The sequence below is a fragment of the Phoca vitulina genome, unplaced genomic scaffold, assembly GCF_004348235.1.
Source record: "Phoca vitulina isolate PV1807 unplaced genomic scaffold, GSC_HSeal_1.0 scaffold65, whole genome shotgun sequence".
Classification (NCBI taxonomy): Eukaryota; Metazoa; Chordata; class Mammalia; order Carnivora; family Phocidae; genus Phoca; species Phoca vitulina.
In genome coordinates, this window is record NW_022589768.1 from 9,520,621 (window position 1) to 9,533,890 (window position 13,270).

The 13,270-nt window shown below is 44.5% G+C and overlaps 1 protein-coding gene across 2 annotated transcripts in view; it reads right to left on the reverse strand.

Annotated features, from left to right (window-relative positions):
* AKAP13 (A-kinase anchoring protein 13) overlaps positions 1 to 13,270 on the reverse strand; it is a 313,740-nt gene that overhangs the window by 18,174 nt on the left and 282,296 nt on the right. For both annotated transcript variants that reach the window (XM_032392054.1, XM_032392053.1), the window contains 7 exons: positions 9,323 to 9,458; positions 7,562 to 7,674; positions 6,800 to 6,952; positions 5,946 to 6,196; positions 3,311 to 3,436; positions 3,083 to 3,200; positions 2,001 to 2,249 (listed from right to left, as the gene is read on the reverse strand). In XM_032392054.1, coding sequence (XP_032247945.1) covers positions 2,001 to 2,249; positions 3,083 to 3,200; positions 3,311 to 3,436; positions 5,946 to 6,196; positions 6,800 to 6,952; positions 7,562 to 7,674; positions 9,323 to 9,458 — 1,146 coding nt within the window. The remainder of the gene's footprint in view (positions 1 to 2,000; positions 2,250 to 3,082; positions 3,201 to 3,310; positions 3,437 to 5,945; positions 6,197 to 6,799; positions 6,953 to 7,561; positions 7,675 to 9,322; positions 9,459 to 13,270) is intronic.

The following is a 13,270-nucleotide window of genomic DNA, read 5'->3' on the forward strand; positions in this document are numbered from 1 at the left end:
GTGTCCCTTCCTTGCTGGAAACCCTCCATCTGGAACCCATTCTTTGCCCACCCCCATTAACAGTGTCAGCTGTCCGTGTCTCCGTCTGGACAAGGCCCCTCTCTGCCCGTGTCCCCTGCCCTCCCCGCCACTGTCTCTGCTGCCGGAGAGCCGGGTGCGCCTGCCCTTCATCCTTCACCACTAGCTCCATGCCACTCCGCACTGCCTCCCCCAGTGCTTAGTTCAGCTCTTGGTTCCAGCACCCAGCGGACTGTGCGGCAAGCACCTCTTCACAGGCCTCTTCGTTCGGAGCCCAACTTCTAGGCGTGGTCAGCTTCATTCACCTTTGAGGCCCACCGATCGCCTGGGCCGCCTTTACTGTTTGGTCCAAGCCGGGTGAGACGCTAGCTGGACTCCAGGCCACTGGCTGGCAGCAGCTGCCTACAGCGTTCCTGACACATGAGAGACGGGAGAGAGGCCCACATTTCATCCCCAGCCTTGGCTTTACGTCAGCGGGGCTGACGGCACGGGGCCAGCCTGCCTCGAGCACGCAGCTCGCAGGGGCCGGGGCCGGGCTGGGGCATGCTCAGGGCTGCTGGTCAAGTCAGAGCTGTTACACAGGCCTAGAGAGGACAGGTTTGACGAACAGATTAAAAAAAAAAAAAATCAGATGTATAGATGAATTAACAAACCTCACAGTAACTTCCTTAACTTGATGTAGCTCATCCTTTACAAGAAAAAATTAAAACCAAATGGAAAATTAGTATCTTTTATCATCTCTTGCTTAGAGAAAGATAAAAGAGATGAATATCATCAAGTTTTAATCATCTAGTTGGTGTGAGTTAAAAATACATTTCCTCTAAGGTCTTGGGAGCTGAAAAGTCCTCTACCATCTCTCTTCAGAACAGGTGATGTGTTTTTAATCTCACAGACTCTGAATTGCTGCCTGATGGGGCTTCCCCTCCTTGCACCTGTTTCCAGAGACGCCAACCCCAAATCTGTTGCCCGTTTCTGTAGGGGAATACACCTTCCTTTAATAGCCCAAGTTTTTGTAGTAATCTTACACTTGGCTTTTTTTTTTTCCTTTTTAAACGGCATTATGAACTTCACAATATAGAACGAGCATCTTGCCACAAGAGACACATAACACCAGAAGGTTTACAACAATGGTGCACTGAGAACGTTCAGTTCAGGAGGCATGTGTGTCTTCCTATGAGCTGGAGGGAAAACATCAGGATTCGAGGCCTAGGCCACACTCCTCATGACAGCCGTGGTGAGGAGGGGCAGTGCTCAGGGCCCGCAGGCGACGGCTGAACTGCTTTTCCCTCTGCTGTCTCACTTCCTCTTGAGCCTTTCCATACACGCCCCCCTCACCCCGTGGCCCTCCGAGCCACTGACGCGTGTCCCAGCTATACCGCGGAATGGGACCGACGACGACTGACTCGAGGCACATGACACACAGTCACTGGCTTCCAGGGCAGGGCCAATGGCTCTCCGTTATTAGCAACTTGCTCCTTTTCATCCTTCCTTTCGTTTTCCTGGCTGGCATGAGGTATTTTGTTCCTCTTTGGACATCACTGCTCCTGGGCCTGTCCTTGTGGTCTCCCGCTCCTCCCGATTCTGGACACGAGGGCCACGCCGCAACACGCAGACCCACACACCAGCCCCCCTCTGCCGCCTCCTCTCTGGGGCCGCCCCTGGTCCGCACGCCCTCGGGGCCACCGGGAGTAGGTGCCGAGAAGGGCCACCTTGCTTTATTTTTAAATTAGTTTTTTTTTTCCAATTTCCCTACCTGCATCATTCCCTTGTTATCTTACTGGAGGAGTTTCTGATCTTGTAATTTATCTCAACCTCATCCTTTTTGATACAAAATTAAGAACAATTAAAGGACTGTTGTTCCTGTGTGATGTGCGGACGTGGGCTCCCTAGGAAAAGCCTGGCGGCGGGTTTCTAACAAAAACATCTGAATTCTGCTTGCTCTTTCTCCGGTACACGGAGACTCAGACAAAAACGAGCCTTACCTTTCAACCTTCCTGCTGCGTTCTTCAGAAACACAGCCCCGTCCCGCACAAGCTTCTTCCGCTTCAAATCCTCCTTGGCAAACATCTGGCCGCTCTTCATCCTCATGATCGACTTGCTGTCTGTCTTTGTATAAATCTCATTGAGACGCACTTTCTTTTCATAACTTGCCACTTTGCTGTCCACAGCTCCAATCACATCCTTCACCAGGCTCAGGGACTGAGCCAGATCTTCCTGCTCCACGTCATTGTCTTGGAAGGAAGGAATAATCCTGTTTTTAATGGATCCGTTCAGACAAGGAGGGGGAAACCTACTTCCTCGCCCCACACCATCATCTTCCCTCTGGGGACAGGCTGACAGTGTGTCTGGCAGAGTGAAGCCAACACACCAAAGGTCACGTGCTGATCCCTGTCACCAGGTTAATCCTAAATAAAGTTAGATGTTCTCACTACTAGACACAACACACAATTCCATACCATGTCCTGAAGGAGAAGGACCCAACAATTTCAGGGAGGGAGAGGAGCAATAATTTTTTAACTTATGTCTTTGTTTTACCACCTCACCTTTAACGGAACTGCCTGGGAGCAGGGTTAGCCAAGAGAGAACCTCGTAAGTCCTGGCTGAGTGAGAAAAAGCAGCAGGTCTAGCACTCATGGAAAGAAGTCGGGGGAAGCACCACCCAATCTCGTGGTAAGGGAGAAAGATGCTCAGGGTGCGGAATCTGGAGGGAGTCAGTGGTTCTTTCCCTTCCTGCTCTCATCCACCCTGCATCTGGTGATGCAGCATTTCAAGTTTTCACTTAAGGAAACTTTTTTTTTTATTTTAAAGATTTTATTTATTTGAGAGAGAGAGAGAGTACATGAGAGGGGGGAGGGTCAGAGGGAGAAGCAGACTCCCTGCTGAGCACGTTCTTAACCAACTGAGCCACCCAGGTGCCCCAAGAAAATGGTTTTTAAGGCAAAACACAGGTTCTCTTATAGACCTGTGAGAGCCTGAAGGAACTCTTCCTTGGGGCCCCTTGTGCTGCTGGACAGACGGGAAACAGTCCGAGGGCAGGCACGACTGGGTAAGGAGAGGGGCTCACCTTTGGTACACTGCAATATTCTTTGGAATAAAACTGGGTATTTGGTGATCCGCTGGGTCACCAGCAATATGCACTCTGGGATTCCCAGCCTCCTCACGACGGCGCTGCTCATCTTCTTCTGCAAAGGACAGAACAGATTATCAGGAGCTACTGGAGGAAGGTTCTGGTTCAACGGACAGCAACAGTGCCCTGGACAACCATGCAGATTTCCATGTTTCACACCAATACCTTCACAAAGGCCTGGAACCGCTTGTCCTTGGTATAAATGTCTTTAAAGTAGTTCACAGACTGGTTATGCTGCCCACAAAACTTGCCATACGTCTTCTTTAAGCGCTCTGCATTCTCCCCTGAAAACTGTGGAGAAAAGACAACAGACGTTAAGCTGGAGCTCAGGGTGCTAAAATTTTACCACCATTTTGTATACAGTTTCCAGCCTATTCATAAAACCCAAGAGTGCTTCCCCAAGAATTCCCCCCAAAGATTCAAATGGCGCAGCAGCTTTGGAAAATAGTCTGGCAGTTCCTTGGAAAGCTAGTTACTGTGTGACCGGCAATTCCACCCTGAGGCATAAAACGTACTCCACACAAAAACTTGGATACGAAAGTTCATGGGTGCCATATTCACAAATGCCCCCAAGTGGAAAGAAACCAAATGTCCCTTAAAGGATAAATACAATGTGGTAGATACATAGGATGGACCATTATTCAGCCACAAAAAGGGATGGCATATGGATACGTTACAATATTTACGAACCTTGAAAGCATTATTCTAAATGAAAAAAGCCAACTGCAAAGGTCTCTATATTGTTTTATCCCATTTACATAATAAGTCCAGAATAGACAAATCCACAGAGACAGAGAGGAGATTAGTGGATGCCCAGGGTAGGGGCAGTTGAGGGGCAGGGTGATAAAGATGCTTTAAAATTGACTGTGATGACAGTTGTCCAACTCTGTGAATACAGACCACTGAGCTGTACTTTTTTTTTTTGAGCTATATACTTTCAATGGGTACATTTATATATGGCATATGCATTTATTTCATTAAACATGTTATATTTTAAAAAACAACCACCCAGAAATATCTATGTACTGCGCACTTAAGTAATGCAAAATGTGTTCTAATTTCCATGTGTCATAAACATGGTGGTAAAACAAGGAGGCTCACTAGAAGTTTTCCTCTGAGATAGTCTTAAGAAAGGTATCAGAAACAGCTATTCTTACCTAAGGATCTGCTTACCTCTCCTACCTCAGGCCAGCAGTCCTAACCATTCTGCATGGCCTTTCATCATTCCTAAAACGTGTGTGATCTCAACGGCTCATCTGAAGATATGTTCACTTTGGGGTAAACCAGTGAGTTTCTACATGGGGTCCACATGATGCTTGCTAAGCATCAATTTCCACTGTACTAAAAACCTCTGAAGGCAACACAAATCAATCCTTACCAGAAAAACTGGAAAAAAGGCTCGGGGTAGCTAGCTTTTCCTTTTCCCCTTTACCAAAGGGGAAGGTAAGGCACAGAGTTTAGGTGCTCCACTCCCATCACAAAGCACGTGCTCTAAAAGGGTGACTCTTGAACTGGCGCACAGAGCCAACAAAGGGACGCCATGGGCAGGGGGCTAAGATACGAATCCCCAGGTGCACGAGTACAGTGAGCCGTGGACACCACCAGTCAAGGTCAGACGAGGCACCTGGGCAGGTCTGAGGGCAGAGAGAGGGTCGTGGAAAATGTTGGGAGGGGATGTCCTCACTTGCAGAGCTGACCACTCCCACTTGGAGGCCCTGTTTGCGGCAGACGGCTGCGTTCCGGTGGTAAATGCCGCACTGTGCGTGCATTTACCTCCTACCATGCCTACGTTCACTTGCGAGCATGGGGTCCATGAGACACAGGTCGACGCTGTGTCTGCCTTTGTGGTTCCAGCTGGGATTTAGATGCCCAGTAAACAGGCGAGAAAGGAATGAATGAATGGGGTGAGAGGTATGGACTGAAGAATATAAGGGAAGGACAACACTCTCGACCAAGTGTTCCAGCAACGAAGCCTCTGCTTCCACCCCGAGGCAGAGACCTGCTGGGGAAGAAGAGCTAGCCGGCGTCGCTGTGCCCATCTGTCTGTTCAGGTTAAACTAGCAACGCTTTTTTCAAAATAACTTCTGGCCCAACTGTTTTTGGAGTAGAGTTGAAACCACACCACACCTTGATGAAAGTATCAGCAAGATCTATTTTATGAATTATTTTAGATAGTTTCTTATTCAATTTTCTATGCTCAGTTGGTTTTCAGATAAATGAGTTCCTTTTTGATTTGAGGCACAGGGGGCCATTGAGATTCCAACAGATAGCTTTTGATTTCTTAAACTACCCTGTTTCTGATGACAGTCTGGATGCTGAGAAAGGAAAATGGACTTTTACTGAGTATCTACCATATACACTAGGTATTTTATGTATACATTCCTTTTAGTTTTAAAAAACAGTGTTAGATGGGGCGCCTGGGTGGCTCAGTTGGTTGAGTGACTGCCTTCGGCTCAGGTCATGATCCTGGAGTCCCTGGATCGAGTCCCGCATCGGGCTCCCTGCTCGGCAGGGAGTCTGCTTCTCCCTCTGACCCTCCCCCCTCTCATGTGCTCTCTCTCATTCTCTCTCAAATAAATAAATAAAATCTTTAAAAACAAAACAAAACAAAAACCACGGTGTTAGAGAAAATCTGTCCTCATTTACAGAAAAGGAAACTGGATGCTCAGAGAGATTCAATAACTTGCCTAAGCTTACAAACATAACAAATAGTACAGCCAGGATGTGAATGAGTGGCTGCTGAACCCTAAAGCTTCACTTTTTACCCCATTTTTTGGGAAAGATCCTTCTCATTGCTCACCTGATTTACAAGCACATCTCCCATCCTCTTGATGAGAAAGTTCTTTTCACTTTTATCCACCAGAGATTCCTTCTTCCGCTCCAGGATCCTCTGAAAGAACTGGCTATGGATACTGATCAGCTCATCCAAACAGGGGAAGAGCTTCTCCACCGTCTGCTGCTCAAAGAGCAGCTCCGTCATCATCCCCCGGCTGTACACGTCGCTCATGATCTTCAGCGTCCGGATGTGGTGCAACTCTGTCTGCATTAACTCTGAGGAGGACAAAGCTTAACGATCAGGAATGTTCCTTTAAAGCGTTCTCCTTCAAAGGTCATCCGTGGCCATTTAGAGCCCACTTTAGTCTTAAAGCTGTTTAGAGCACAATTTAAACTTAAAACAGGTCAACAGCTGTCTTTCCCCTAAAGTGTCCTCATCTTATTCCTCTATTTCACGTGACCTAACACTGTTTCCTGACAGCATACTGGAATCCATCACTCTTAAATGGTGGTTTCCCAAGTGGTCTTCGTTGGATTCAGAGCCTTTCAGAATTTACTGTGTCCCATTTCCTAGAAATGACTCGTGCTTGGTTTCCAGTGTAGCTGAGGAATCAAACTGTACCGTCACAAGGGATCTCTCTCTAGGGCGGCTGCGTAAATAAGCACTCACAGTCAATAAAACGTTCAATAAAATTAAAGGAAACAATTTTAAAGAGAAAAGGACAGATATAAGATCCTGTCTCTAGACCTCAAAGTTTTTAAAGAAAATCTCTGACATGCTACATACTTGAAAATTGGCTTTCCATGGTCTAGTGATTCCCGATAAAAAATGCTGCACAATGCAAACCAAGTATTAGCAGAGCAAATGGAGAGTCTCACCATAAATCACTTCTTGCCGTTTGACCACATCTTTCTTTTGCTGTTTCAGAAACTTGCTGTCCACTATGCGACTCCAGGACTCGGCTTCTAGTTGTTTGGATTCCATCTCGAAGTCCCCCATTAGCTGTCCTTCATTCATGTCTGTACCTACTCCTCAAAGTATCAAAAGATCAGGATCAGAATCTGGGGTCTGTGAGCTCTAGAAAGCCTACATTGGACTCTCCTCGGGTGATAACTTCATAAGACATAAACATGGCACTGACACTGGGAATATTCCCAGAACGCATAGTCTAGCACCAGAGAAAAATCATTTCCTGTTTGGGAGTGACACACTCCACATTCACAACTCTGGAAAAGAGTGATAAATATCACATCAATCAAATGTGACTGAGATTCAGGATTCCTATGTGAATAAGGAATTGAGAAGGACCTGGTAACTTTACTCGTTGAAGACAGTAGGCTTACAACCTGCCGAGAGAGCTACAACTGACCGCGGACCAGAAGTCCAGATGAAGGACAAGTGTTTGTACTAGAGAATGACCACATGAAAGTCAATGACATCCCTCAGTGGACAACTACCTAACAACTGGATAAGTCTGATTACCAGTTCATTATAAAGCGTTTGATGTTTTAGAGACAAGTTAGAGAACCTTCACAGGAGTAAGGAAGAGGCAGGTACTATTATTCCATTAACAATTATATTCAGGGAACGGCACCCAGTCTCCACAGATGCGTAAGACACAGGCCATCATTTCCTCTTACCCTCATCAGTTAGTGACTCTGTTGACTCATTGACCTTGCTGATTTTATTTAGTGAGTCTGTTGAATGAGACAGGAATTTCCAGGTGTTTGATATGTTCTCGTCATTGCCAACTCTGGGGACAAAAAGAAGCACCTACTCAAACACATTTTGATAAACCATGGTCTGCATTCTCAACCTGAAAAACTCTAAAAATGACAGCTGGCTCTAAGTACCAAATGATGGAAGACAAATTACTTAATGTCAGGTACCCGGCAACATGCAACACAAACTATTAATGAAGGTCAGAAGCATCTAACATCATTGCAAACTTGAACTTCTTGAGTTCAAGAAGTTCAAAAATTGAACTTCAATTTTTTTTTTTTTTTTTTTAAGGATAGGTACCAAGGAGAATGCTCTTCCCTTAAACTCTATACACATTACATAAGAAATTTCTCCATTTGGGTGCCTGGGGGGCTCAGTCGGTTAAGTGGCTGCCTTCAGCTCAGGTCATGATCCCAGGGTCCTGGGATCGAATCCCGCATCGGGCTCCCTGCTCTGCGGGGAGCCTGCTTCTCCCTCTCCCTCTGCCTACTTGTGTTCTCTATCTCTCTGTCAAATAAATAGATAAAACCTTTAAAAAAAAAAAATTTCTCCATTTGAAACTCACTGTGTAACCACTAACTTTATCTCCTTGTTCTCTAAATAATCTGTAGACCAAGCACTTCTAATAAACTGTATTCCCTGGACTTTCTCAAACCCAACCCACCAGCCAGCACAGTAGGCCCCCAGTAAATGTTTCTGGTAGGATACAAAAGCAAGCCAGAGTCATTAAAAGCTTTACATTTTATTTAAAGACTAGCTTTTTAAAGTCACAATGCAAACAAATTTTGAAACCATAACAACTCTGAAAGGAAGGCCTTTGGATAATGACAATACAAAGACAAAACAAGATAAAAATACCTGAAACTTTTCTTTAATAAGAAAACACTAGCCAGCACAGAGGTCAGGATGTACAGACAGAAGAAGATTTGCATCCTTTAGTTAAGAATTTTGTCCCAGCCCAGGTTAAGAGAGGTGGAAGAGATGTTTTGAGTCCTACATTTGAGATGACTTCTTTACTTGATGGGAAAGCAGAAGTCTTATTACCCAAAACTGCCAGCAACATCATCATCAGCCCTGTGCCAGCCATGGGACAGCTGCGGCCTGACGGTCAGGGGCCGTAGCAGCTTTTGCAGGGACCACAAAAGGAACTTCGGGCAAATGAGTGAGTGGGGACCCAATGGTCGTAACTGGCCCATTATTCACTCCCATGAAACTGACTCAAGAGTCAATATGCAAGCACGGGAAAGAGATTTATAAAAAGAAGCAGAAACACTAGGTTCATCTGACCAAAAGAAAAGTGTAATATCTGAAAATATAAGTGGTTACAAACAAAAATCAGGAAGAAGTCATCCCCCCCGGCCCCTCCATTTTCACTTCTTATTTTCATCTAAAAACCATCTTTTTTTAACTCAGGTTCCTTAAAAGCGAGGCTGACCATGCATGAAGCACAGGACAACGTGGCTGATGGTGGTGTTTAAAGGGGATCCTTGCTACAAAATGACGGGCATGACAGTGCATCAAAATGCAATTCCCATTCTCCACGTCTGCAACACTTGGTTGTGCACCGAGTCATTATTTTATACATTTTCCCAATGAGAAGAATCTCTTTGTCAAATGATATGGTTATTAAGCTCTTGTCACCTAGCTGTCAACTGTGCAATCTTTAAATCCCCACTTACCCAGCAATGTTCTGTATGGAGACGCTTTTGGAGAGTGAGACACTCTGCTGGGACCGTCTGTGGGCAAACATGGGAATGGCAGTGGCTTCATCCGCCAGGAGGACTGCAGATCGAGGACGCTCCTTGGGCTGTGAGGCTGTAAAGGAAGAGGGGACACCGGCTGAACCACGTATCCAAGCTCACAAGTAGTGACTCATCTGACAAAGCCAAATAGAAGCAAATTTCTTTAAAACAGATTTGCCCTGGGAGTGTAAGTGGGTACAAAAACTCTACAAAGGACAATCTGGCAATATCTATTGAAACTGCAAATGCCTATATTCTTTGATCCAGATTTCCATTTTAGGATAGGTTTATTTTACCTTTTTTTTTTTTTTTTAATGTAATCTCTACTCCCAAGATGGGGTTTGAACTCACAACCCCAAGATCAAGAGTCTCAGGCTCCACCAATTGAGCCAGTCAGGCACCCTGGATATGTTTATTCTACAAGATATATTTGTAATGCTTGAAAGGACATTATGTCCAAAGTCATTCAATGCAATGTTGTTGGTCAAAGCAAAATACAAGCAATGACACAAATGAGTATCAAAAGAAGATCTATTAACAAATTATGGTACATCACACATTGAAATACTATGTAGCTTTAAAAAAAAATGAGTACACTCTCCACGAATTGACGCAGATCTCCAAGATAATACTGTAACGGGGGAAAAAAAATCAAGGCCCAGAACAAAGGTGCACAACAGACTTCCATGTTTTAAAAAAAAAGAAAAATAAGCCAAATTGGTATTTGCTTTACTTCAATAAAGAAACTTGAAGAAGATAAATATAAAGCTAAGAAGAGTGGTTAGCTGTGGGGTAGCATGGAGATTAGGCAATGGGGATGAAGAATCATGGCGTGATAGTATATTTAAACACAGAAAATAACTCAAAGTAAAATAAAATAAAATTGGAAGAATTTTAAAGATAAAAGGAACCAGAGATTAACAGAGGCCAGTGTTCTTTGGGAGTGCCTATCCAGCCACATCTGAGGTGGGGGGGAGATATGCAAACTCCCAGCCCTTCTCGTCCCTTGGGGGTGGGACCTGGGAGTCCACACATTTTACGATCCCCAAGTGATTCCTCTGCACGTTGTTTGAGAACGCAGATTTTGACCAATTCCTTTAATTTACAGCTGAGAAAAATGCAACACTTTACTCTCACACAGCTAAGCTGTTCTCATACTGTGCAGGTCTCCTGAACATGACCAGAGAGGAAACTGAAACTCTAATTTTATGCTCAAGTGGTCACACTGGCATTTGGCTACCAAATTATTTTTCCTTCGTAACTGAGCTCGTGCCCCAGACACGAGCTGCATGATCTCTCTATCCCCAGGAGTGTCAAGAGCTGGAGGAAATAAGACTGGGGCAGCTGTTATGACATTCACGGCATTGCAGGATGTTTCTGACTTAATAAAAATTAATAAAACCATTAATTTCCAATCCAAATTCTATTTAGAGGAAGGTGATACAATAAAACACCAGAAACACGCTAACTACCACATGACCAGAGCCTTCCTGCAGGAAGCACATGAGAAGCAGGAGATGTGGGCCCTGCCCCAACAGGGAATAAGAACAACGATAGAAAAGGGAATGTGCTGAAGTGTCCAAGAGCCTGGGGCCTATCCTCGGTGTTTTAGGAGGGAGGTCAGTGAGCAGATAAAATCCAACGGAGGAAGAGACGCTGGTTCTTGAAGAATGGCAAGGGTGTGGGTAGTCGGAAGGAAAAGAGGACATTGTGATGAGGAGAACTGTATGAATGAAGGCAGAAATAATCACGTAGTACAACACAAGTAGAAGAGAAGAAAGAAAGAAAGAAAGAGGATGTATATAAAGAATCAGTAGAAAAGGCTGGAGAAGCAGAATGAAGTCATGCTACGCAGAACCCTAAAAGTGATAAAGGACAACTCTGGGTTTTTTTTTTTTGAATTTTTTTATTTTTTAAGTAAGCTTCACACCCAATGTGGGGCTCGGACTCACAATCCCGAGATCAAGAGTCACACCGACTGAGCCAGCCAGGCGTCCCAAGAACAACTTTGTTTTTAAAGGACAGATAGGGGGGTGAAAATAACAGCTTTCCCTTGTTTGAAACCAATCCCTACTCCACTCAGGCAAGTGACATAATATCTGAGCCTCAGTTTCCCTATTTGTGGGGATGATGAAAGTAGCCGAAGCTAACACTTAAGAGGGCCTACTATCAGGTTCTTTATGGGTGTGATCTCATTTAAACCTGAGAACCACCCACTGAAACTGTTACCATCCGTTCACAGAGGAGGAAAATAAAGTACAGAGTGGGGATGTAGTAAATGCCCAAGGTCACATGGCTACTGAGTGGTAGGGCTGGACCCAAACCCATACGACTTGAATCCACAATCTGTACTCTTCACCACCATACTGTGTTGGAGGGTGTAAAACAGGAGTGAGAATACTTGTGTCAGAGGTAACACACATAACCTAACATATAACAGGTATTAAAAAAAAAAAAGAGAAAGATGTTATTTTCTCTGATGTGAAAGAAAACAGATTTCTGAAGCAAGGGATAATGTCCCAGAAAAAAAGTTTAAGGAAGATTAGACTGGTAAAAGATGTTGGAATGGACTGGATCACTGATTAAAGTGGGTGTTGGTCTGGCGAAACCTTTCTTATAGTAATCTACATGCAAAGACTGATAATAAGCAGACTTAATCCATCTAGAGGGAATCTGCACGCTTCTGGAAGAACTCAGAGCAACTCGGTGTGCAGCAGTGGTTCTCAAGCTTGAGTGTGATTCAGACTCACCTGGAGGATCTATTCAAGCACAGATCATAGGGCTCCACCTCTGGGACTTCTGATTTAGCAGGTCTCAGTAGGGCCCAAGAATGCACACTTCTTATTGATCCAGGAACTACACTTTGAAAAACACTGCCTTAGGGTAAGTCCCACACAGGTTCCCGTAGAGCCAATTAAGATGATATTCAGTACTGCGTTATTTACAGTGGCAGTTGGAAATGACTTAGATATCCATCTTTGGGGGAACCGATAATTTAATTATGGAATAACAGCTTATACATAAAAACATGCGTAGATCTTAAAATGGCAGATTGAGAAAAAAGAATGAAGTGTAAGTCATATCTAATACAAACGCAACACACAGTTATTTTCAGATATAAACATCTGTGTAAAGACAGAGCAGATCAGAAAGATACATGTTAAATAACTATAGTGGGCGCTATGGAGGGGAAGGAAGGAGGAAGGGAATGGGGAATGAAAAAGGGAGAACATTAAGTAAAACCAAAGTGGAGCCTTGCACACACTGGTGAATGGGACACTTTGATTTACTGAATTTTGTGTACCACTTGAAGTCCTTGGGGAAAAAAGAGAATTATTTACTTCACAGTTTAAAAACTAAAAAGTTTTTTAAAAAAGGTTTTATTTATTCATTTGAGAGAGAGAGAGAGCGCACGCGCGCAGGGGCGAGGAGCAGAGGGAGAAGCAGACTCCCTGATTGAGCAGAGAACCTGATACGGGGCTCGATCCCAGGACCCTGAGATCATGACCTGAGCCAAAGGCAAACGCTCAACCGACTGAGCCACTGAGGTGCCCCTAAACTAAGAAGTTTAATCAAAAAGATCTCATTTCCTTTGTGCAACCGTGAGGTGCTAAAAATAAGCCTAACTGTCAACCCATGGAAGAGGAATTTCGAGATGCATGGGATCACCTGCTTAAACAGACAGACAACAGGGCTGCCTCTCAAGCCAGTACACACACTATTCTAGAAGGCTTCCAAGGGAGTTTGATGGTAGAACGTTAGGCTTTTGGCCAATCACCTGCACCCTCCTCTAACTTACCACAAAATAAACACTCAAATCTTGATTAAGAATAACAGATGAATATTACAGAAGTGTGTTTAAGTCCTGAACCAGAGTCAAAAAGG